Here is a 26,578-nt window from a genome sequence, read left to right on the forward strand (position 1 = left end):
GTGGGAGACACACACAGTTTTTACACGGCAGCCAGAGAGACAACAGAAACCCTTTTTTGTTCTGTCAATTTACCTTTTTGGTTCAAATAAACAGGAACCTCACCCAAATATATTACTTTTGCAACCTTTCCTTTTTATTCACTCTGGAGTCGAGTCAAGAACAAACCATCCCAAACCACCATCAGGTGACAAGTTTTGTTTTTTGAGTAGTCACCACACAGGTAAACACTGTCTGCCCTGGATGGAGGACAAGGCATTGTGGAAAGAGGCTGCTGCTTGGATCATGTAGCAATCTCGTGCTACTGGGGGTCAACCTAACTGGGAAAGAGGACACGGGTTTTCATGAAGAAATTTATCAATCTTTATTTACACAGAGCGCACAGTGTCTCCGTACACTCCACCGCTCTGTGTCATCCCTCTGAGCAGAACCCTTTGCTGGTGTGCAGCCGCTCTTTAAGTAGCCAGGCAGGGTGGAGAGATTGATTGGGCACAGGTGTGCCCAATCAGCTGAGTGGCTGCTCCCCCGCAGATCACGCCCAATCCTGCACCCTGCCACAGATCAAGAGGAGGCCATGGAGCTGCAACCCCTCCCCCCGTTCACCAGACAGAGCCAGATGAGAGAGGTAAAGGATGCAGCAGACAATAAAACTGCATGATTGAAGAAACTGAGCCTGTTTGAGTGATTTAATGGAACTGGACAGTTTTGATGCATTGAATTGTGGAACTGGATGTCATGGATGTTGATGAAATAAAAAGTTAATTGGAAAAAGGAGGGAAATAATCAGCACCTGTGAATGACTGCAATTGTTCTGCTGCTGATGTCACAAGTTGACATATTTACAGTGTGGAAATGGATGAAAATGCTGATGTTGAAAACGTTCTTGAAGAGCGTGTTGCAAAAAGCGATGTTCCAACTGCTAAAGGTGATGTCACAAAAATTTAGGAGCGTGCTGTAAAAAGTGATGTTGAAAAAAGAGAGAGAAAATTAACTGCAAAAGGTGTTTCACTTCTTATTGAAAACCTGCAAAGGAACTGGAAGTTAACCATGAATCAAGCATCCAAAATCAAGTTGCAGATCGATAATACATAGAAAGCAATTCTTGACAAGTATAAAAATGGGGACCTCTAAAGAAAGTAATTTACTTTACATATGTATTTCTTTGATTATTATTTTGTTCATTGTGGATGGATTATATACGATACAAATATAACTGCCGGCATTCAAGGCTGTTCGTGGATCATTGTAGAGGTGACTGGGAGATTGGACTCTTGAATTTAGGATATTGTAGGAGAACGGTTCAATTATGATTATAATTATTGATATTGATTGTTTGTGCTGTATTTATTTTTTTGTTCTTTTTCTTTTCTTCACTTTTAATTTTATTTAATTTTTATATATGATATTGTGAGGAAGGGACAGGACTAAATAAGCTTTCTGCTTCCTCCTGTTCCCTCTCGAACACATTATTTTGCTGTGTGTTTTATTTTTGAATGAGACTGTTAAATTGTTTTGCTTTTTTTTATATTTTGATGCTTTTAATTTGATTGGGTTTTGTTGTGTTCAAGACAAAGCCAATAAAAATAAATCTGATCTGTCAAAATAAGTGATAGTTTGTGCAGTGTTGAAACCCTTTTAAATGAGTTTAACATTTAGCATTAGCTGCTGTTGAAACTCATGGTGCATTGATGGAAATGCCACTGCCTGAAGAAGAATACAAAAGGCAGCAAACATTTTTGAACAGAGGTTTAAAGTAAATGAGAAATGCATGTGTGATGTGTATAAATGGTTGAAGAACGCACCAGAACATTGTGACAAAGAGTCCGTAATGCAGGAGGATGAGATTCAACCCAATGACAGTATTTCAAATGTTCCCCCCCCTGGAAAAACATGAGTCTCGTTCTGCATGCTTACGAGCAAAGGCTGAAAAGGCAGCATTAATCTAAATGGCTGCTTTGGAGAAAAAACATTCACTGGAGGCTCAGGAGGAGAAACAGCATGCAGAACAGGAACGATTGAAAAGTCCAGAAAAAGTACCTACTCAGCACGCCTCCACCCGCCTCGGCCCGTGGTGGACAAGCACAAGACGGGGGAGTGGCGAGTAGAAGCACGCAGAGTAGGTACTAGTGGAAAAGTGCCATTATAGGCCTACTGTGGGTCATGGACCGGATCATTTGACAAGCAACAACAACAAATGTAGACCATAACCCCAGTTAATGTCTCACATCATACACGTATCTGTTGTAGCGTTAATTATGCTAGGCTAAACGCTACTACATGACAGTCTCTCATGTAGCATAACGTTAACCAACCTGTTGGCTCAGCCAGCAAAACTTTATTCATAAAATGTGATAAAATAGGTATGACTGAGACGAAGAGGCTGCTGGGGTCAGGCTGAGGCTGCTGTTAGGTTGAGCTGGTCACGTCACATCTTGTTCAGGTTACTGTTTGCTCGTATTATTACGACTTTATTCTCGTAATATAACTACTTTATTCTCGTAATTTCCCAAAAATATTTTGTCTTAGTTTGGCCCTAATACTCCGTAACGGGCATCAGAATAACTTGTTTTGTTGAAATTCGTGCTGAAATAATATAGTCTTTATATAAGTATCCTGCAATGACGAGTCCAACAGCGCCATCTGCTGGTATTCACGGTTAAGTTCAGGTCTCTGCTTTCACGACCGATAACTGGACGCTTCCGTAGAAAAGTCTCAAAACTATTTGTGTTTTTAACGAATTATGCGTAACTTGCTGGAAGTTACGCATAAAAACGATAATCAGGAATTCAAAAAGCCTCCTATAGACACACATCGTTAAATATGCACGAATGGCACAAAGTTGTAGATACAAACTAATGGTTTTTGACTCTTTTCCTCCAAAAAGCCTCGCAGATTCCTCCGTACATGGTGCGTTTAAGGCCCGGTGAAAAGCTGGGTCATCTGAGTTTCATCTGAGTCCAGCGTTATTTATTTGATGTGTTTTGAGTGCATTAACCTCCTCTCTCAAGAAAACACTATAAACTTTTATCAGTCAGTTTATGTTACAAAAACACATACAAAGTTTTTATGTAAAATCTTTTATTTAATTCTTAAAAATATAATTTCACACGAAAAGTAGATTGTACAAACGCAGGTTGTAGTTTAGCAACATGACACTTAAACCCCGCCCCTCCGCTGGCCCCGCCCATGATCAGAGGCTGGCCCCGCCTCCACGCTAGCATTCTTAGCGCCGCTCTTAAACAGATCTATACTTCTGAAGGTCTGTGACCCGTGGAGCCGGTTCCGGCTAACGCGGACCGTCTTTGGTCCAGAGCCGCTAGCGGCTAGCCTGATAGTTAGCCAGAACCATCGAGCCCAGCAGGTTAGCATGTGGCTAACTTATTAGCTGGACTGCACAAGTCACGTGGTGGTTTTAGCTCCAGACTGATCTGAACCTGCGCTGACGCGGCTGCAGGGCAGTAAACCCCTGAGGCTGGACCACCCTGAGATAACCTGAGATACCCCCTACCTACCCCATACCCTACCTACCTAACCTAGCCTTACAGAACCTACCCCTACCTACCCTCTACACCCTACCCCAACTAACCTTACCTACCCCAACTAACCTTACCTACCCCAACTAACCTTACCTACCCCAACTAACCCCTACCTACCCTACCCTCTATCCTACCTTAACGAACCCCTAACCAACCTACGTAACCGCTACCCTACCTCATACCCTAACCTACCCTCTGCCCTATCCTAACTAATCCCTAACCTACGTACCCTAACCTACCCTACCTACCCTCTACACCCTACCCTACCTAACCCCTAACCGCTACCCTAGCTAACCCCTATACCCTAGCGACCAGCCCCACCCTAACCAACCTACTTACCCCTAACTACCCCTACCCAACCCACCAGCTGTGTCCTCATTAAAGTGCAGTTTGTTCTAACAATCAGAGCAACTCTGTTCACCTCAAACACATTAAAGCTTCACAGAAAAATCACACAAACATGAAATATACTTAAAACCCCACCAGATCCAGACCTGCAGGTCCTCTACTGACCACTAGGGTCCAGATGCAGACCTGCAGGTACTCTACTGACCACTAGGGTCTGGATCCAGACCTCTGGTCCCTCTGGACCAGTTCCAGACCTCAATGGTGCCCACCCCCCCCCCGGTGGTCCAGCTGCAGCCCCACTCACTACACAGCAAACACACCTAAGTTTCAGGTAAAGCGACTGATTCTGGACTCGTTTCCTCTCAACTGGATCAAAACTATTTATCGTTTTATAAAAGTGAAGAATTCAACGTGAGACAGATTTAAAGCCCGTCGGTATCAGTACCGCCGCCAGCCACGCGGGGGCAGAAGCTGAGCCGGTCCACCGGACCGCGTGGTCCGAGCCGGTACCGATACACGGGTGATTGGCGATTATTGATCGGCGCCTCCTGAAGCCGGAGGACTTCAGGTGAAACATCAGTGCAGAAAATCATCAGAGGTGGAATCAGGCGACTGGTGGCCCCTGCAGCTCCTGGCGACGCTGCGGCGCAGCTAGGACGCCGGCGCTGATCCGAACCCCGGCCTGCTGCAGGTTCCAGCTGGTTCCCAGGCAGCTGAAAGAGGACAAGTCTCTGTTAGACCTCAGATCTGGACTCAAAGAGGTGAAAATCTGAACCGAGAGCCTCTACTGCCGTGATTCCCAACCCCCGGTCCCCGGACCGGTACCGGTCCGTAGAGCCGTTAATACCGGGCCGTGGAATGGCTTGTGTTCCGATCATAATTAGGGCTGCAACGACGTTGTCGACAAAAAGCGATAATCAAAATTGTCGGCAATTATCACCAGACGGTTTTTTCCCAATGGAGTGAGGCATCTCACTTCACTTCACCTCATACAATCTCTGCCCAGAGCCGCGTGTCAGCGCAGCTTTTTTTTTTTTCTTTTCTTTTTTGCGTCTCCCCGCACCAGACGACTGCGCTCACTGATCAATACTGCAGATGCTGATCAATGATGAGCAGGGGTCCGTTTCACAAAGCAGGTTTAGTGAAAACTCTGAGTCTGTTAACCCTGAAATGAGGGAAACTCTGAGTTTTCTGTTTCACAAAGGGAGGTAACTCAAACCAGAGAAAGAGAGGTAACTCTAGCCTATTTCACAAAGAGAGGTAACTTAAGCTCTCGGTCAGTTACTGCAGTAACAGACGCTCTGAACCTAACCTGGACCAGGTTTATATCAATGAACCTGGAGTTTCTCTGCGTCTCCGCCTCTTTCAGAGCCGCACGCACATTTCATTTCCTCATTCATTCAGTCAGCAGGCGAGTTTTGGCGAAGTTCTGCCGTCTGTCATTAAAAACAGAGTCAGTATTAGAAGTCCATTGTCACGAACATGGCATGTCCTTTTGATGAAGACACAATCGATGAAGGTGCAGAATTAATGCGCAGATAATTAAATATTCGTCGGGATATGGTTATCAGACCGCGTAATACATGTACATACAGTACATAGTCTTATTACAGGCAAAGCAATATATGTTAATCCTTTATTTGTTATAATTTTGATGATTGAATTGTTTAATGATTTCATAATATATTCAAATCTTTTGAGATTTTTTATTTGGGGTTTCATAAACTGTGAGCCATAATCACCAAAATTATAACAAAGGCTTGAAATATCTCACTTTGCATGTAGTGGGAAATAATATTTGTTTCACCCTAAGTTGAATTTACTACGAATGAAGTTTTGCAATATATTCAAATTTTCCGACCTCCACCTGTATATTATTACATGAATAAATAAGAACATAATACAGGGGTCTCCAAATCCGGTCCTGGATCCACCTATCCAGCATGTTTTAGGTGTCTCCCTGCATGAATGACAGCAGCAAAGTTGAATAAAATATCTATTTTTCATTGAAGTACCCATCTTTCTCGTGTTTATTATCATTTGCCACATAATTAAAGCAACCTCATACTAAATTTAAGAAAACAATTTTTGCATTTTTTTGTCATATAATTTCATCCAAAACTTGTCCAAATGTGTTTCTTTGAGTGGCAGCCCTGTCATGGCTTGGCGGACAATAAGTTCTGGTACCAGACCGGACTGAACAGCGCCATGCACAGGTGCTGTATGCAGGTTAGGTACAGTCTGCTGCAGAGATGAGCGGACCTCAGCAAACCTCCATGAGCCGTTTCTTTACTAGTTGTTCGAGTAAAAGAAATAGTGATGAACAAGTGGAAAATCCTACCAAAAAGAAAAGCAAAAGCTTTAATCGCAAGTACGACATTATGTATATAAAATACGGATTTGTTGCAACGGGCGATTTGGAGGCGCCAAACACACTATGTATTTTATGTGGAGAAACGCTCGCCAAGAAGCAATGAAGCCATCTAAGCTTCAAAGACACTTAAATACAAAACATCCTTCTCTCAAAGACAAACCAGTGGAAGGAAAAAACGTGACTTAGATTTGCAGAAGCAAGTTTTAAAGGCCACAACATCAGCTAACGTCGCTGATGATAGCCTGCATTTTAAAATGCATTGTTTTTTTCTAAAATGTTTATTAAAATTGACATAAATTGTCAACCGGTCCCTGAGCTTTTTGTTTATACTTCTGCTGGTCCTTGGCACAAAAAAGGTTGGGAACCCCTGCTCTACTGGGCCGACCTCGGCGGTCCTGGGGGGGGACCGGGTCTTTAGGGCTTCCTGGTGGACTCTGGACTTTAAAAAACGCGTTCATGTCTCTTTGAGTGCGTTTACATGGGAACTTTAATTCAGAATTAAAATTAAATCTGATTTAAAATGAGTAAAAATTATCATGTAAACACCTAATTCCGAATGAAAATGGCCATTCCGAATTAAACTTAATTCCGAAGTGGCTGGTGGTAAATCCGAATAGAATAATTCCGCGATCATGTGTCATCATCATCATTAAATTAATTCCGGTCTTTCTGCGCTGCTCGTTCCCTCGCCCGTCTGTCGCCATAACGCTTATATTCTGCGCTGGGCTTGTTTTCCAAACAAAGTTTCAAGATGGCAGCAGCAGTAAACGCTGGTCAAGAGCAGAGACCATTTATTTAATAAATAGCTTGGAGGACCTGGAAATAATTAAAAGAACAGATGGCAGGAAACATAAAAATTGTGAGCTTTTCAAAGATGTAGCGGCTAAGTTTGTGTTTCTTCCGGTAGACGTAACTTCCGGTCCGCCCCCTTATCCAATCAGAACCTTCCCAATCCCCAGACCTTAAGCGGAATTGGATAAAGCGATCAAATGTGTTTTCCATGTAAGCCTCAATTCGGAATTACTATTTCCATGTAAACTCAAAGGAAAACAGTTTAATTCGGATTTTTTTCATTCTGATTAATTAATTCCGAATTAAAAAAACATGTAACCGTGGCCTTTAAAAGGGGGCGTGGCCAGAGCCTCTACCGGGCCGACCTCGGTGGTCCTGGAGGTCCTGTGGGGGAACAGAGCCTTTGGGGCTTCCTGGTGGACTTTGGACTTATAAAACACACGTTCATGTCTCTTTAAAAGGGGGCGTGGCCAGAGCCTCTACCGGGCCGACCTCGGTGGTCCTGGAGGTCCTGTGGGGGAACCGAGCCTTTGGGGCTTCCTGGTGGACTTTGGACTTATAAAACACACGTTCATGTCTCTTTAAAAGGGGGCGTGGCCAGAGCCTCTACCGGGCCGACCTCGGTGGTCCTGGAGGTCCTGTGGGGGAACCGAGCCTTTGGGGCTTCCTGGTGGACTTTGGACTTATAAAACATGCCTCTTTAAAAGGGGGCGTGGCCAGAAAGGGGGCGTGGTCAGAGGCTCTACCGAGGACTACAAACGGGACCAGGTGCCTCACCTTCAGAGATGCCGGTGCGGCGCCGCCTGGAAGTATTCCTCCGGGGTGACAGTCTTCACCCCACCAAAGTAGTCCAGGACCAAGACCTGGAACAGGGAACGGGGACACGTCAGGACAGGTGGGCCCGGTGGGTCACCTGGGTCAGGTGACCCGGTGGTTTGCATTATGCACTTCGAGAAAAAAGTCGAAATGTCGAGAAAAAAGTCGAAATGTCGAGATTAATGTTGAAGTACAATTTCGAGAAAAGTCGAAATATTGAGAAAAAAGTCAAAATGTTGAGAAAAAAGTCAAAATTTCGTGAAAAAAGTCAAAATGTTGAGAAAAAAGTCAAAATGTAGAGAAAAAAGGCTAAGTTTCGACTTTATTCTTGAAATTGTACTTCAACATTAATCTCGACATTTCAACTTTTTTCTCGACATTTTGACTTTTTGTGCACAATAAAAAAAATAAATCTCAAATATTTTTTCTCCTGCATGGCCCACTCTTCCGTACAAATCTTTGTTAACAGAAATGTTGAAATGTAATATTCTACACATTTTTACAGCATTGGAAAAGGTTAAAAATGTTTGTGTCATGTTTGTCCTCCTACAGAAACCATATTAACACAAAAAATATATATTTCCCTCCCCCATCGATTTCCATTTTCAGACATTTTTGAAAAGCTCCAGGGAGCCACTAGGGCGGCGCTAATGAGCCGCGGGTTGCCGACCCCCGTACCGGTGGTAGTGGTGTTAGCGCCCGGCGGCGGCGGCGTCAGTACCTGCGTGATGTTGAACTTGGCGAAGAACCAGCCGTGGTCGACCGGCCAGTCGATCATCTCCGGGTGGCGACTGAACAGAGACTTCTTAGCGAAGTCGGCCTCCGTCCCGTTGACCTGGGGGACGGGGGACAGGTGAGAGGGTGAGGACAGGTGTGGGTGAGGACAGGTAAGGACAGGTGTGGGTGAGGACTAGGGGTGTAACAATATATCGTGCCACGAAATTTCGCGATACAAAAAACATCACGATACGTGTCGTGGAGGCGACAAACTGTAGCGCGATATTGGGTTATTAATATTAATCTATTGTGTTGACTAGTAACGCGCATCTGATCACGTGTGCCGACCGCGCCTCGACCCGCGGACCAAAATCTTATTCCGCTCAGAAGAAACTAGTACCGTTTTGCGGTCCAGATCACGGAACTCTTGGCGGGTTTTGAGCTCTGAACCTTTAAGTCTGGTGTAGAGTTAAGCCTTACATTATTAAATTAAACCTTTTTCGGGTCGTGAGTAGGATAAACACGGGGACAACTTCTGCTGAGTTCCAGTGTACTTTAATGTTCCTCAACAGCGTAGGATTTTAGAACATCAACACAGCACCTAGCGCCGTACTGTGGCGTATCACTCCGCCCAATCTAAAACAGACTAATCACTACAGATAAACTGACTAGTGTCATTATAGTCCCTGATTTACATCAGAATATAAAGAATATATTTATAAAATAATGAACCCTGAATTACCAAAATAACCTTTTTAACAAAAATAAATCTCCTCTTACACTTATAAGGTGAGCATGAATCAATCTTTTTTATGATGTAAAATTGTATTTATTTATTTACTTTTATTTAATTTAAGTTGTTAAATTTCTGGAAAAGAAAAAAGTCAAATCATACATGAGAGAAACTATTCAGTTTGTGGCAAAATATTTGTACTTATATGAAACTGAAGATGCATAATGCAAACCTGACATTTACTTTTAGTTCAGTTTGTGGAAAATGGTTGGCCTGGCTTTCTCTTTAAAACTTAAACAGTTATAAAGCATTACAAACTGTAACAATAGGGCAAACACACATGATGGTTTTTCTATTTTGTGTCTTTCAAATAAAAGACAATTTTTTCTAGTCATATGTTCCTCATTCAAGGTTGTTAAAAAAAATACTGCTATAATATCGTATCGTAATCGTGACCTCAATATCGTATCGTACCGTATCGTGAGATTAGTGTATCGTTACACCCCTAGTGAGGACAGAGACGTACCTCCAGGACGGATCCAGACAGGATGATGTGGGCGCAGAGGGGACTCTGGGGGTCGTACCCCTGCTGGCGGCAGTAGTCCGTCTGGGCCAGAGACATGGAGAGGGACGCCCGGGGGTCCACCTGGGGACAGAGGACAGGTGAGGGGGGGGCAGGGACATGATGGACCGGGCTGGTTCCTCTGAAGTGGAACCAGCAGAATCTGGACCCTCTGGACGTCCGACCAATCAGAGACGTCATGTGACTCAGAACCACTGATGGATCCATAGATTTGGATCTATAGATCTCCAGAGACCCGTGGAGACGTGAAGGTCCAAGAACGGACCAGAACTCCTCCAGAACCAGAACCAGGACGTGAAGGACCAACTGAAGAACCTCAGAGGTTCATAAACTTTTAATTTGAGTTTCCACAAAAACTGAGACCAGCAACTTAAAAAATGCTGACTCGTGACAGCAGCTAACGATTAAAACATCAAAAACAATTAAAAAAAGACTTCAAGTTGTTTAAATGTTTACTAAACAGCAACTTAGTTTTCAATAAAAAAAACAACTGATCGAGTTAAATTTGGTAAAGTTGGATTTGGTACGTTTTCATTTCTGCTGACTCATAGTTGAGTCATGTGACGCAGCAGAAGTGCCGAGTCACGTTGTGTAAAGCCATAATTATTTTTGTAACTTTAAAAAATAATTAGTTATAAAAATAAACTCGAGCCCGTCAAGTGGCTCAATAAGAAAAAAAAATGAAAATGTGAAAATTGCTGAATTAAAAAAAATCTGATGCATAAAAGGTTATGAAAAAAATAATTTATCAGGCAAAAGTAAAAAAATAAATAAAAATCAAGAAAGAAAATTTAATTATAATATAATGTATTTCTAAAAAGTAATTTTAAATAAATACATATAAAAAATAAATCAGATTATTTCATTTCAAACACAGAAATAAAAATAAACTCCAGCCAGTCACATGACGCAGCAGGAGCACTGAGTCATGTGACACAGCAGAAGTGCTGAGTCATGTTGTGTAAAACCCATAATTATGTTTATAACTTTATAAGTTATAAAAATAACTTCGAGCTAGTTACGCGACTCAAAATAAGAAATAAAAACAAATGAAAATGGGAAAATTGCTGATTTAAAAAAAAACAACTGATGCATAAAAGTTATGAAAATTATTTTATCATGCAAAGTTTAAAAAAAAAAAAAAAAAAAAGAATTTTTTAATTATAATATAATTTTTTTCTAAAAAGTAATTATAAATAAATACATATAAAAAACAAATCAGATTATTTCATTTCAAATACAGAAATAAACTCCAGCCAGTCACATGACGCAGCAGAATTGCTGAGTCATGTTGTGTAGAACCCATAATTATTTGTATAACTTTATAAGTTATAAAAATAAACTCGAGCTAGTTACGTGACTCAAAATAAGAAATAAAAACAAATGAAAATGTGAAAATTGCCGATTAAAAAAAACAACTAATGCATAAAAGTTATGAAAAAAATATTTTATCATGCAAAAGTAAAAAAAAAAAAAAGATTTTTTTTTTAATTATAATATAATTTATTTCTAAAAGGTAATTATAAATAAATACATATAAAAAAATAAATCAGATTATTTCATTTCAAACACAGAAATAAAAATAAACTCGAGCCAGTCACGTGATGCAGCAGGAGCACTGAGTCATGTGATGCAGCAGAATTGCTGAGTCATGTTGTGTAAAACCCATAATTATGTTTATAACTTTATAAGTTATAAGCATAAACTCGAGCTAGTTACGTGACTCAAAAAAAGAAACAAAAACAAATGAAAATGTGAAAATTGTTGATTTAAAAAAAAAAATTCGATGCATAAAAAAGTTATAAAAAAAATATATTTTATAATGCAAAAGTTAAAAAATTGAATTATAATATATTTATTTCTAAAAGGTAATTATAATTAAATATCAGCCTATTTCATTTCAAATACAGAAATAAAAATAAACTCCAGCCAGTCACGTAACGCAGCAGAAGTGCTGAGTCATGCTCTCTTAAACCCATAAACTTGAGCCAGTCACCTGACTTTAAGACAGTTAAGTTTTAAAGTGTACCCCCCACCGGACCGGGGCCGGTTCCCCGGACCCACCTTCAGGTCCTGGACCGAGATCTCCATGCGGGTGAGGTACAGGTAGGGGACCCCGGAGCTGGCCCCGCGGGGCCCGTCGCTCACGGAGAACAGGTTGGAGAAGGGCCGGCCGACCAACGGCGCATGCGTGGAGATGGTGGCCATGGACGCCCAGTCGCACTGGTGCGCGACGAAGCGCGCTACCCGGGCCACCTGGTCGTGGGGCGGGATCCGGGACCGGCAGCCCGCGGCCCCGGCCGCGGGTCCGAGCAGGGACCCGGAACCGAGCAGGAGGAGGATCAGCGGTGCGGAGAGGAGGAGAGTCATGGCGGGAGTGAGTCCGGGGGGGCGTGGAGGGGCATATGTAAACAACCAGCCGCTTCCGGAAGGGAGTTTCACAATAAGAGCAGATAAAGCAACGTTTGTTGCTTTAGCTGCTTTTATTGTGAAGAGGCGTTTGTTGTTGTAGTAGCCGCACCGCGGTTGAATTGGTTTGATATTGGATATTGGATATCAGAGGTGGAAAAAGTACAAAAATATTGTACTAAAGTAAAAGTACAAATTTTCTGCTTGAAAATTACTTAAGTAAAAGTAAAAAGTACCCATTAAGAAAATTACTTAAGTAAAAGTATAAAAGTACCTCAAATTAAATATAATAAAGTACCAAAAGTACATGGTGTAAAATGTACTTAAGTACAAAAGTAAAAAGTAAAAAGTACAAAGTACAAAGTACAAAATTCAAAGTACAAAATTATTTTCAAAAGGATTGCAAAGAAATGAAGAATCCAAGAATTTGCTTACAACTCTAAATAATGGTGATATTATTCTGACCCCTTTAGCGTTTGTTTCCATTAACCCATTTTAATTTCGTCGGCTTGAGCGTCGGCTGCCGCTCAAGGCTGATTTATGGTTCCGCGTTACAACAACGCATAGGGTGTGCGTAGGGTGTGCGTCGCCGGCGTAGGGTGTGCGTCGCCGCGTACCCTACGCTGTAGCTCTGCGCCGGTGTAACGCGGACCATAAATCAGCCCCCGCTGTGCTGTTCTCATGGCTTTAATTTGTAGCGAGTAACGACCTGTCCAATTTTAAATGTAGCGGATTAAAAGTACGATTTTTTCGTTACTTTACACCACTGTTGGATATTATGAATTCAACATCCATAAAACTTGTGATACATACCACTGATTTTGGTCATATTGCTTGTGATGTGTTCATGGTCATCTAGACTATATATCACAAAACAGTAATTATTATAAAATCATATTATGCTGATTTAATGAGGTTTAATGAATTCAACACCCATAAAACTTGTGATACATAACACCGATTGTTTTCATTAAACTTCATTAAATCAGCCCATAATATGATTTTATAATAATTACTGTTTTGTGATATATAGTCTAGATGACCATGAACACATCACAAGCAATATGACCAAAATCAGTGGTATGTATCACAAGTGTTATGGGTGTTGAATTCATAATATCCAATATCCAATATCAAACCAATTCAATCGTGGTTAGTAGCCGCTTAGCAGCTGAACTGAGTTTACTTCACAAATGTATTGATGTGAGATCAAGACTTCAATACATACCATGTTGTGTTTCATCAACTTTAATTAACTTGTGAACATTTATTCCTGTATTTCATCACATCCTGAAGAAGTTTACCACCAGGAAGCCTTTTGTAACTAGCATTATATAAGTTTGCCATTTATTCTTATCACCAAAATCAAGACCTTCTGGCATTTGAGAAATGAAGCATTGAAATGTTTCAGGCATCACTTCGTCATACTCTTAATATGGCGTATAAGAGGAACTGGATGTGACCCTGTGACGTCACCATGGGTCAACAGCGAACCTCCCATTTCAAACTGGTTTCTGTGATGAAATCAGAAATGACCACTGCATTTATCTGCCTGCACAAGCTGAGTTTCATCCTCCGACCCTTCCAGGCCAATCCACAGGCGGTTAGGATGATGTGTTACTAAAATGAACAGCACATCAGAACAGGTTTTCTTTAAGGGTGTTTTCATACTGGCACTATTCAAGTCCAACTCAGCCCAAACAAACATGAGTGCAGATGAGTAGAACACAGCGACCGGCCTCCGGTGCACATCAGAGCAGCTATCAGCAAACTCTGGGGAGGACAGTTAGTGGCGTGAAAGCTCCATGCAGTCGACTCGACCCTAACATGGCCAGAGTCCATATATCTGAGGTAAAAAGACTCCTGGAGACAGCTGGGTAGCATCGTGGGTTGTGAGGGAGCACTAAGCACATAGACGAGCATTTTTTGAAATTGACCACCAGCGGTAGGCACAAACAAGAGAGGGAAAAAATGACTCTAATGAAGGCCAAGCCCTCTAATAAAGGCCAGTTGTCATGGAAACATAACACTTTGCCAACACTGAGAAAAAAAAATCTAAAAGATCGTGAAATCCTCCTGCTCGTTTGAAGTTTCACAAAAAACCTTATGAAACAGTTTTATTAATTTGTTTATTTTGGTTGTCCTTCAGTGGCAACAACACCATCGTTATAGCTGTTACAGTTACACAAATGAGTGCACTTACAGGAAGTTTTAATCTATAATAACAAATAAAGGTTTTTGTGTGTTGTAACCTTTATGCAGTGCAACTATATCAAAGGCACATTGGAGATGAGAGGTAAATATTACAAATTGCAATACTCATTAACAAGGCTGATGGGAGGAGTAAATACACTTCAGGTCATCAATGTTGTAGATGAAGCCACGTCAGCGACTAGTTCAGATCTTCAGAGCATCCGCCTGCACATTACAGCCCAAAAGTGCATTTCCAGCAGCAACACACTCTGTCATACACGGAGCTGGAAAAACAAAACATGCCACTATAGTAATTAATGAGAGATTGCAAGTGATTTAACCAGTATAGATTCCATTAATGACTTAATATTTTAATAAACAGCCGTTCAACTGTTACCGTTCTGAGCCCGAAGCCAGGATGCAGCTTTCAGAGCCAGAAGCTCCCACTCCACTTTAGCATCCGTCTTAAAAGCATGAAGCCACATCAGAGCCAGGATGGTTGCCCACACTTCCTTGTTGACCTTTTTCAGCAAAAACAAAGAAAACCACATGGAACCGCAGTTCAGGATAAAAACTAAACGCTATCGAAAACAATCCTTAAATAACTGTTCCACATTTTATATTTAACCTTTTCCCGTCTTATCTTTAAATCTGAAATTTCATTTGTGTCTTTGTTTATTTTTTTCTCAACGACCCACCGGTGCAGGCTTGGACTTTTCCACCTCTTCACTGGTCTTTCCCAGCACGGAGGCCAGAGCTGCGTCCAGCATCCAGCAGCCAGATGCCTTTTGGAGAGACACCAGCTGCAGCAGAGGGTCTTTCCTGCGCTGCTGGGGTTCAGGGGTTTCAGCAGCTTCACCACAAATGTGTCAGGGAGAAAAGAATTAAATCATCTTCATGAATTGCCACATTTGTAGGGGAATCTACATACATACATACATACATTTACCTATACTTTTTTTTTTCTGTTTCCCCTTCAGACATCCTTTAGATTTTGCTAGAGAGACAAAGACAATAAAGTCATATATATAATTTAGTTAAAAATCAAGCCATGAAACAAAAACTAACAAAAAAAAGGACTGAATCCATTTAGCTGAACCTGCTGCAGGATCCTTTAGCCAGGACTGCAAGTTCTTTCACTTTTGTCATGCTCTTCTGACACGTATCAAGGCGGCCCTACAACAGTCTCGGAGTATTTAGGGGCCACTGTAGTTCGGAGGAAGGTCGTGGTTTGCAGTTGGTGATCCGAGTCACTAGTCACAGGATTCTGCACACTGAAGCTTTGAGAAACCAGGGGCCTCATGAACAAAACGTGCGGCGCACAAAAAACGTGCGTACGCCACTTTCTACGCTCACGGTCTGATGTGCAAAACGTGATTTGAACGTAGAAAGTTGCGGCCCTTCACTCACACATTAAGGCTGGTGTACACACTTTTCTGAGGTTTTGTCCGTTGGTGACACTCACTGGTGATGCAGTGAAGTGCAGAATATGAGGAAACGTGACGTCAACAATAAGTTCACGACCACAAGAAGGACACGACAGTCCCCAAAAACCGGTTCCGTAAAGTTGTCTTTTAAAATAAAACTAAGATGTCACAGAAAGGTTGGTTGGTACGAACTGATGTGACTCAGAACTGAATGAATGAAGTTGAATGAAAGACGTTTTTATTGAATGTTTAGGCAACTTTCAGAGTCTGATATCAAGTCGGCTGCAGCTGCTGCAGGAATCCAGAAAGAGTTTCTCCGGTGATGGACCGGGATCTAGACCAGTCTCTCCTCCTGCGGATGCAACACTCGTTTGCACCTCCATAATCACGTTGGCACAAGTTGTCTTTCTGCAGCAGAGGAATCAGATCGTGATGCTTCATGTTTTAAATATGAGTTTATATTGTTCATATTGCTTATGAGAGAGGTGATCGCTGACATCCACAATGTGCAGGACTCAATAAACGTGTACATTGGTCTTAATCCGTCAGTTTTTATAATACGCGTGACAATAAAGCGGAACGAGGAGCCGTTTTTCATCCACAAACTTAAAGGTATTGTGACATGAAAAACACATTTTTCTTGATTTTTTGTGTTTTGTTGGGTGTCTTGACATCAATTACACCCAAAAAACAACGAACTTTTAACATTCAGTGTATTGTGTGCTTTCTGGGATTTTCCGCATAACTGTGCAAAAACGGCGCACCTGGTTTGGTGGCGGATCGTTACGTAACGATCTGCTAAATCACCGCCCCCTCCACCCAGCTCCCTGCCTCCTCTCTTCTCCAGCGCACCATAAAGGCCGATTTATGGTTCCGCGTTACACCGACGCAGAGCCTACGGCGTAGGGTTACGCGGCGACGCGCACCGTACGCTGAACCCTACGGCGTAGGCTCTGCGTCGATTTAACGCGGAACCATAAATCAGGCTTAACACGGAGCTGTTTAAAGCCTCTTTTGTTCTCATCAGCGGAGGAAAACTGCTAAGAAGACCCGCGGCCACTGACTGGACTTAAGATAAGGGGACACTTTATTTACATGCCTTTATTTTTGTGATTGTTTGCTGTGGACTGTCTGCTTCGCCCTGCTGCTTTTCCGTGCATGCTTCGCCTGTCGCCCCCGGCTTAACTCTCCGACGCCGCTGTGAGTGTATTGCTCGCGGGGAGCTGCGGTTCCGGTCCTCTGGTCCCGGTTGGACTTCATCCCCGGGCTGTAGTCGCCCTGTCTGGGCTGTGTGTCGGTGTTTGTGGTCGGTGTGCGCGCGTGTGTGTGGAGACGCTGGCAGAAGTGTGTAGCGGTTGGTTGGAGGAGGTTTGGAGGAGGAGCGGCGCAATGATTGACAGGAAAGGGGGAAAAGGACCCGTTTTTCACGGCGCAAAAAAACACTGTCATAAAAAGGACAGAATGGAGAACTAGAGTGAAGTTTTTCTTGTTACACTCTTTTAGACACATTTAAGGGATGTTGGCCAAGACTTTTAATAGTGTTAAAAGCATGTTAAAAATGATGTCACAATACCTTTAAGTTCTGGTGTTGGTTCTTAAAATACAAACAAGAAAAGCAGAGTGTAATGATGCACTAACGCTGCCCATAAACATTCAAAAACCCGTACGATCATAATAAAACCACAACTCTTCACGGAACGCAACACAAAGCAAAGAACAACATTACCCATAATGCAATGCAGCTTAAATCGGGAGAAATGGCCCCAAATAAATTATTTTTTCCAGGCCTCAACTTTTGACATGAGTGTCTCCAGCTCACAGACGAAGTTTTTTTAATTTGTTTTACTTGTTTTTTCAAGTTCCTTGTTAGGATGAGCGGTTTTTAATGGATAATTATCTTCATCATCATATTCAAATATATCTACTTGAGGGAGGAGACGGGAGGAGGGTTGTGCCCACGCTTGTGTCCACGCTGATTGTGATGTTCAAAGAAACCTGCGTGGATTTGGGCGTACACAGTTTTGAACATCTGAATTTTTTTTGCGTATGCAAAAATTCCATGCACAGATTCATGTGAAATCCACGCATGTTTTGTTCATGAGGCCCCAGGAGTTTGCAGCTTTCTTTATACAACCACGTCTGGCAGACTAAAACATAAATAACTAGGTTTTATTTTGGTCTCGGTCTTGATTTTCTCTGGTCTTGGTAGTGTCTTGGTCTCGGTTCAGAGGGTCTTGACTACAAGTTTACATTCAGAAATGGAAAACCCTAAATGTCACATATTTCAGTTTTACGACATGGCCCCTGGTACAAGCAGCCACATTACGTTTGAGACAAGAACGTTAGATACACTTATTCAGTTTATTCATTGAAAACTTACATTTGTACTCTGCTATTAAGCATCCCACTCACCTGTTTCAATCATTCCAAAATCCTCACAGATGTCTGCTGAGCAGTTACAGGAAATGAAAGAAAAAAAAAGCATGTTTAATAATTATTCATATGAAGAAAATCTGAATTATTATTATGTTTTCATAAAAAGTATTGAGCCTTTTACTAACCTGCACGTGAAAAATTAGCCGCTTCTGTTTTCAATGTAGGACATATTCAATAGACATTGAAAGAAAATGATTAGTTAGTAATCACATTAATTTTACTAACATACTTAATAATCCTGTTATGCTGGATTGTTAACTTGACTGTTGTTCAGAATTGTGCCTTGAAATAGGCGTTGGTCTAAGATCATGCAAGTCATAATCCTTACTTTTGAAGACATGATTAATCACGGTTAAACGTGGCTATTTTTATGACGACTGCCCCAGATATGATTGCCACCGAGCAAAGCTACCTTGTGTAACCAAATCAAACAAAAACGGGGGGAAGGGAATCTGATAAACAAGATTTTTTCAGAAATCCAAACACCTCGTCTTGTTTTAGGGGGAGACGTTCCTCCACTTATGAAAAAGATGAACTGATTTGATCACCTTCACCCACAGACTGTTACAGGACCCCCCAAAGCTGGTTTTTGAAGTGTTATTTCAAATTAAGGCCTAAACTATGTTTATTTCAGCTATGTGGACACACATTTTAACATGGTGCTTAAACTGACTCACGTGGGTTGAACTGTTTTAGTTTAATCAGTCATTTTTTGCAACTTCTGCATTAACATAAAAAAAAGAAAGGAAAAAGGTTATCGCCCCTCGGCAGTGATATAAAGTTTAGGAAAATGTATTTGTTTGTCTCTATTTAACATTAAAACCAACCAAATCCATTTTGGTAGGGCAGAGTTCAACGTAGGATAATGAACCTGCAAATGAGGAATAAAATGACAGAGAGCAAATTTGCTAGATAAATGTAATTTTGTAATTTTGTCCAGTTTGTCTCCCGCAATAATTTTGAAAAGCCTGCTATCAGTTTTTCACAGATCAATAACAAAAAACAAAAAAAAAACAAAAAAATAAATAAAATGCGGAAAAGAATGGAAGTAAATCTCAGACAATGCAGTACAGCGTGTAAGTGCTGAGCTAAAAGCCCCAAGTGTTCCTTTTTTTTTTTACAAGGGGACCTATTATGAAAAACACGTTTTTTCTTGCCATAACATACAGTATATAAAGTGGTCTCCCCTCAGCCTGCCAACTTAGAGAAGGAGGAAAGCAACCAAATTCTGCAGTGTCTGTACAGCCGCCCGGATGAGCCGTCCAGTGTGATGTGGCTTCTACGAGCCGTTCAGACTCTGCTCCCGTCGTTACATAACGACGCGCGCGATGTGTGAAACCACGCCCACAACTAACTCCGCCGGCCGGAGCTTCCACCATTTTTTCGTAGCGGTGTATCGCGTCATTCAGGCAGCCAATCAGCACAGTGCCTCATTATCATAGCCCCGCCCACTCAGAATCCCGCATAGATAATGAGGTTAGAGAATGGGATGATAAAGACATGGCTCAGAGGCTGAATTTCTAATTTATTTAGCAAAAACAATCAAAAGCTTGTTTTTTAAGACATTCAAGGCCTGTTTAAAATAGGAATTAGATGCCAAAATAGGTCCCCTTTAAATAATGAAGCTTTTCAAATGCTAACAATGTCGCAAATGCTAACAATGTCGCAAATGCAAGGAGTTACATGCAAACACAGTTATCACAGGTTAAACGCTGGCTTATGTCAACAAATTAAATACAAAAAACAAATGTGATTTGTAAATTATTAAAGACTTTTATGTTAATATCATATATTGATATCGTTTTAAAACTTGAAAATAGTTTTTAGAGTCTGTCTTTTAACAAACACATCATAGTAGTTTTAGCAAATGTGATAACTGAAGATAGACTAAAAGTTTTCCTGGTGTATTTTTGAGTACTGTGTTATGTTGTCATAAAAGTATTGAACATTGTACTTACTGTCAATATGCATGTTTGCTGCCCCCCACAACATAGGAGAGGGAGAAACTGAAAGAAGATTTTTAGTTGGTTCACAAATGATTCAATAACTCCAATGTTTTACTTAAGTATAGTTGTGTTGACTCTGAGTCTGTAGATCTCAACTTTCCATTCAGAGTTGTGCATTAAAATACAGCTTAAGTTTAAGATCATGTAAGTTAGAATCATCACTTTTGAAGACATGATTAATCACTAATTCAGTCCATTCACACCAGATGATGGTGCTACCTCTGGCTCTGACTGATCAAAGCAACAAGAACCCACAATAACATCTACAATAAAAGAGAGGGAAGTGGAATTTGACAAATGGGGAAAAGTTGCTCCAGTCATCACTAATTATGCATCTTCCCTCTTTTAAAATATTACCAGGTGAAGGCAGTGACGACTGACTGTATACACTAGCGAAAAAGTCGAAATTATGAGATAGAAAGTCATAATTATGAGATAAAAAGTTGAAAATATGAGTTTTTATGTCATAATTATGACTTACCGTGGGGATATTTTTATTTTTAAGGCTAAGATTTCATCTTATTTTTTTCTTTTACTGGCGGAAATGAGCTTCCATAGACATCACTGGATGTAATTTGATTTTTATCTCCAGTTTGATACTTATATCTGCATTAGGCTTATAATTAGGTTTGACAAAATCCATGGTGCTGAAACCTCATGTGATGGTTCTGAGCGTGTTGCTGCTGTTGTGGTTGTGTGTCAGAGGGGCTGATCTGTGGCATTTTTAGCGATTATATATGCGATTATGTTTTAACGGGGATGTTTAGGCCACAAGGGCCCATCTAGAATGCTTCGCCCCCCCTAGGCTGGGACCCCTGCTCCGCCCCTGACTGTATATGAAGAACTGTGAATTAGCTTAGTTAACTACCAACCATCTAACTTTTGGGTCAAGTCTCATGCAGAGCTAAAACTGTCGAAATGACACTACCCCTACTTTTCAGCCCTACCCCTAAATTTTGCGCGTTCCCGTGAGGGTAGTGGTGTCCCAATTCCTCTTTGCATGTAGGGCTAGTGGGGATAACGAGGGGTAGTGGATATGAGTCTAGCCCAGGGGTCGGCAAACCGCGGCTCTAGAGCCGCATGCGGCTCTTTAGCGCCGCCCTAGTGGCTCCTGGAGCTTTTTCAAAAATGTTTGACCTTTTTTCCCTTTTTTTCCCCTTTTTTCTTCTTTTTTCTTTTTTCTTCTTTTTTTCTTTTTTTGTCCTTTTTTTCCTTTTTCTTCTTTTTTTCTCTTTTTTTCTTCCTTTTTCCTTTCCTTTTTAATCTCGACATTTCGACTTTTTTCTTGAGATTGTACTTCAACATTAATTTCGACATTTCAACTTTTTTCTCGAAATTTTGACTTTTTTCTCGGCATTTCGACTTTTTTCTCAAGATTTCGACTTTTCTCGACATTTTGACTTTTTTTTTCGAGATTGTACTTCATCATTAATTTCGACATTTCGACTTTTTTCTCAACATTTCAACTTTTTTCTCAACATTTCAACTTTTTTCTCGACATTTCGACTTTTTTCTCAACATTTCGACTTTTTTCTCAACATTTCGCCTTTTGCCATTTGCCTTCATTCTAAGGCTTATACAAGACTTTTCATGTTTTGCGGCTCCAGACATATTTGTTTTTTGTGTTTTTGGTCCAATATGGCTCTTTCAACATTTTGGGTTGCAGACCCCCGGTCTAGCCCTTCAGAGCAAGGGTTTTCAGATGCACACTAACTGACCTAGGGCCAGAAAAATTTTCATCATTTGCATACTGAATCAAACAAAAAAACATGGCATTGTTCATACTATTCATACTGTTTTTGCTACTCATTAGGGTGGAAGTATGCAATTTCGCACGCAGCCCAGGTCTGGCAGTCCCGTTTTTAGATGTCATTCTATCTCTAGGAAATGTTTTTAATAAATCTTGTACCCTGTGAACTAAACCTCTGCTGCTAAAGGGAGAAATGACGAACTTGAAATTGGAAAAGGTCCTTTCTACCACTTCATTTCGTTTTGAAAACTTTGCAAATACTTTTTAAGAGGTATCTTTTCATACTGGAATACAAATTAAAATACAAATGAAAAGAGTCCTGGTGTGCTTTTGTTTGTTGTCAATAGAAGTAAGAGTCTATTTTCATTAAAACATTGAACCATTTACTCACTCTGAGGTGCACACCGACGTGAACGTTGACCACCCATCCTAGCACAAGAAGCCATTGGTTGTGAGAGATATTTATTTGAGGGAGGACCCATGGCGCACTGTAGTGCCATTGGTGAGCCATAAAACACTAACATGAGAAAGACAGACAGTAAAAGAACATTATTAGCAGGTTCAAAAACTATTAAACAACATTATATCCTTTACCTTTACATATATATAGTTACATTTATTTTGAATTTTTAGCCTCTGAACTTTATGTTCAGAGTTGTCCATTAAATGACTTATTTAATATAATGACTAATAAATACTTTGTTATTTTAGTTCTTTATCAACACGTGCTTTAGCATATTTATACAGTATATTAATGTGCAGACTCAGCCTTAATTTCAGGTTATATACATTCAAATTAGAAAAAGGGTTTAGGAACTATTTCTTTGTAATATAGTTCCTTCTTTTTCAAAAGCTCAAAAGTAGGTAGATGATCAACTGAAAATATATTTCAGGGACAGACAGGAGCCATTTCTGCACTAAATTGAGACTGGCCATCCGAACACTGGAAAAAAAGAAAAGAACAACAACAGAGAAAAGCAAACCACCAGAGATATATCTGAAACATGAGGGGGAAGTTGGAAAATTCAGATAAAAAAAACAAACGAATTCTCAGTGGAATCAAACACTTTCATAAAATCTGATGAAGTGCGGAGCGTTTTCCAGAGAGCACTGTATGCTTCCATCACGGTGGACAATAAATACAGAGTATTCATCAAAAAGGTGCAAAACATCCACACGTTTTGACGACAGACTATTCAGTATTAGAGCAAAAACACCAACAAAAAGCTAAGGAACAGTATAATTAGTGCAGATGAAACTCTGATAATTTAAAAGTTTCATGTGGGCTTGAAACAAATGATTATCCAGACTGGATACAGCACCACAATTTTACTGGTGACACAAGAGGGGACAGAAGAAGCCACAAATGTGAAGGACTGACATAAAACAACAAAGTACAGCTTTAGGATGATGGTTTTAAAAGTACTGTAAAAAGATTTAAGGGTTCTACATCTTAAAAAGCTGGAACCTCCTCTAATATGAAAGTGAAAATTTCCTGCACTTCAGCGCAGACTTGAGTGCATTCAAGTCTATATTCAATATTCAGCCTTTAAATTCAAGGTTTCACACATCAGAACGTATCAAAAATATCATATAGTCCTTGCCAAGTTGTAAAAATTAAGTAAATATAGAATCAGATGAACAACGCGTTCCATATATTATTGTTTCATCAAAAGTGGATATATGATTATGAATGTTATTTCCAACCAATACTTTGTTGGTCCAGTTCTCGGTTGACTGCCTTTGGCAAAGGTTTATGCAGAAATATTGGCCCACTCCCCTTAACAACAATGCTTCTCCTCATCGACGTTTGTAGGCACTGGTTAATGTGTAGCATCTTTATTAAGCACCACAGCATTAATCGAGGGGGTTGGCTGAACGCTGACTGGACCAATTAAACACCAATATTCTTGTCTTTTTCAGGCTTCTGCTGTAGATTTGCTGATGAGATTTGGACAGCTGCATGAAAACAATTACTTCTTTTTTTGCTTTTTTAAAATATTTTCATCCCCGATGTTTTTCCCATTTTCTCCTCCCTACTTGAGGAGTGAGCAGGCCGCATCTTTTCACCAGACAGGGTGGGGTTTCTCCGGCCGGACGTAGCGCGTGGAAGGATCACGTTATTCCGGCCAGACCCCCCCCCACATCTGTCCCCGGCTGGCCAGAGGGGGCATGTGTAGCCCAGGACTGCTGCATGTTTTTGTGAGGGTAGCTCACATTAGCTACCCAAGGGAGCACGGGGAGAACATGCAAACTCACAGAGAAAAAGCCCTCTGCATGACAGAATATCTGCCAGTCTTCAGCTGTCTGACAGATGTGTAAAATTCGACTGAAGAATACTTGAATAATGACTAAATAGCAGCAAGATACCCAGGTCCTGTAGCTGGAAAATGGGCCCAGATCATCACCCCTCCGCCACTGTGCTTAACAGTTGATATATTTGTGTCGATATGCTGAGTTTTTGGGGTGTTTTTCCAAACATGGTCCCACCTGTCCGTAGGACATTGTTCCAGGTGCCCGGTGGTTTGCTCAGATGCACCGATGCAAACCTAAACTGTGTTGCCATATTCTTTTAAAAGAGGAGGTTGCCTTCTGGGATTCATTTCAAAGTTCAGTCTTTTTATAACTTTGCTGTGATTCATATCTAACATTAAAACCAAGGCCAAACACTTACTACTGGGTGTTGGAACGTCTCTGCGTACCAGAGGTCCTTGAATTGACTGGCCGTTGTCTTTGTTGACAGCAATGAAGGCAGTAAAAGAACTGTTTACTCCTGACTGGACACTGAGGTCCACCACCTTCTTCTTCACAGCTTCATCTTTCTGTCCTCTGGACAGTCCCTCCTCGAGCTCCAGGGAACGGATCAGAGTCCGAGCGGCCAGCCTGTGGACCGTTAACCTGGAGAGACGAGGGAATGATCTGTAATAATGAGCTTTCAAAACCCAAGCTCAGTCTGATGATCATAGGTAGCAGCTCTTTCTTCTGAAGTGCTGTTTGCTTTATTACCTTCAATTCTCTCTATACATCAATAATAATTAATTCAATGCTCTACTTCCTATTGGGGGTTATCTAGAGAGGAGCTGGAGTCTGTCTCGGCTCTGTTTAAGTGAATCAGGGGTACAGCCTGGATCAGTCAATCACGGGGCCGACGACAGACTAAAGTCCACACACATTCACACTCACTCCCATGGGCTATGAGAGTAAGAGAGGACAAGTTAAGAAGGACAGTTGCAGAGTTTGTTGACAAAAGATGGTGTGAACCTGGACATGTTACTGTAAATAAGACTCCCAGGGCTCTGGATAATGAAGTGTTGACTGCAGTTTTCACTCCATGTGACATCATCAGCTCAGTTTCTGCCAAACTGGAAACACAACTTTCAAGTGTGGTTGAATGTGGACTGATTTCTTTTTTTTTCTCGTATAATGTCATTTTATTATTTATTATTTTATTACTTATTATATATTATTTCATTATTTATTATAATTATTATTATATGTATTTACTTTTGTCATTTAATAGGGGATCAATATAGTATTGTTCAAATCGATTCATATAATATTCTCCGATCCAGATGCATCTCAGGAAAATCCACATCTTCAATGACGTTTTCCCAGATCAATGTCCAGGCAGGAACACAGAAGAGGGAGGAGTTGAGGGTAAATAATAACAGCTACAGAATTGTGCAATCGTCTCAGATGCATCAGAGTTTAAATGACTGTCCCGGCGTATCTTCAGACTGCTTTTAAAGATACAACCAGAAAATACAGTCAGCAGCCACACAAAACACCCTTAGCGGCCAACTGCAACGTGCACAAATAAGATAACACAAAATGGACAATAAGTATGGATGCCATCAAAACTTAAAATGCTAATACTCGGAATGCCTAAGACTTTTTCACAGAACTGTAGGTCCAGTTATTCCCCAAGGACATCATAGTTTCAATGAAAGTGAAATGAGTTCGCGCACCACTTTCCTCTGAGCTAAAAGCAAGAGTCAGGACGTCCTAAAATGATGAATTTAACACTTAACTGTCACGTATTAGTGTCAAGTCACGGCCTGTTTTTGGTGCCGAGCGAAGAGCAGTTTTACCCAGTATCTCCTGCAGGTTTGAGGCTGAAGTGCAGCTGGTTTTGAGAGGGATGACCCGCCAGGCTGTACTTCACCGTCACACAGCCCTCTGCTGCCTTCGAACTCTGATAAATCATTAAAGAGCAGAGACATTTTCTTAACTAGATCAAAGCAGCAGGCTTGTTCAAGCTGACACGCGTTGCTGGTGATCCTACCTTTCCAGATAGCTGAGCGTAAATCAGTGATCTTTGACCCTGGAAGATGGTTGTGATGGGTGGAGAGAGGACGGTGACAGACACTTCCTTTGGTAAATCCCATGTGACTGAGATGCTTTCCACGGCTGGCTGGAGTGCAAATCTCAACGCCTGCATCACCTAATGGTTTAAAAAC

General features: G+C 41.1%; 2 protein-coding genes across 10 annotated transcripts in view; both read right to left on the reverse strand.

The window, feature by feature from the left end:
- Window positions 1-4,482: 4,482 nt before the first annotated feature.
- creg1 (cellular repressor of E1A-stimulated genes 1) lies at window positions 4,483-12,267 on the reverse strand. Its single transcript, XM_061720502.1, has 5 exons — window positions 11,962-12,267; window positions 9,841-9,960; window positions 8,586-8,699; window positions 7,826-7,911; window positions 4,483-4,595 (listed from the first exon to the last, which is right to left on the reverse strand). The coding sequence occupies exons 1-4, from the start codon at window positions 12,265-12,267 to the stop codon at window positions 7,828-7,830; spliced, it is 624 nt and encodes a 207-aa protein (XP_061576486.1). The 3' UTR covers window positions 4,483-4,595; window positions 7,826-7,827.
- A 2,150-nt stretch (window positions 12,268-14,417) lies between these two features.
- The window catches only part of LOC133441529 (von Willebrand factor A domain-containing protein 5A-like), a 28,032-nt gene continuing 15,871 nt past the window's right edge, over window positions 14,418-26,578 (reverse strand). The window contains exons 12-22 of one of the 9 annotated variants that reach the window (XM_061718911.1): window positions 26,404-26,562; window positions 26,210-26,313; window positions 24,796-25,016; window positions 22,510-22,635; window positions 20,321-20,368; window positions 18,488-18,511; window positions 18,339-18,374; window positions 15,443-15,496; window positions 15,198-15,352; window positions 14,897-15,020; window positions 14,418-14,783 (exon numbers count right to left, since the gene is read on the reverse strand). In XM_061718911.1, coding sequence (XP_061574895.1) covers window positions 14,704-14,783; window positions 14,897-15,020; window positions 15,198-15,352; window positions 15,443-15,496; window positions 18,339-18,374; window positions 18,488-18,511; window positions 20,321-20,368; window positions 22,510-22,635; window positions 24,796-25,016; window positions 26,210-26,313; window positions 26,404-26,562 — 1,131 coding nt within the window. In that variant the 3' untranslated portion in view covers window positions 14,418-14,703. Of the gene's footprint in view, window positions 14,784-14,896; window positions 15,021-15,197; window positions 15,353-15,442; window positions 15,497-18,338; window positions 18,375-18,487; window positions 18,512-20,320; window positions 20,369-22,509; window positions 22,636-24,792; window positions 25,017-26,209; window positions 26,314-26,403; window positions 26,563-26,578 lie in introns of all 9 variants that reach the window. The other 8 variants (XM_061718913.1, XM_061718910.1, XM_061718912.1 and 5 more) reach the window with 8 other exon arrangements.

This window comes from Cololabis saira, chromosome 4, assembly GCF_033807715.1.
Source record: "Cololabis saira isolate AMF1-May2022 chromosome 4, fColSai1.1, whole genome shotgun sequence".
Classification (NCBI taxonomy): domain Eukaryota; kingdom Metazoa; phylum Chordata; class Actinopteri; order Beloniformes; family Belonidae; genus Cololabis; species Cololabis saira.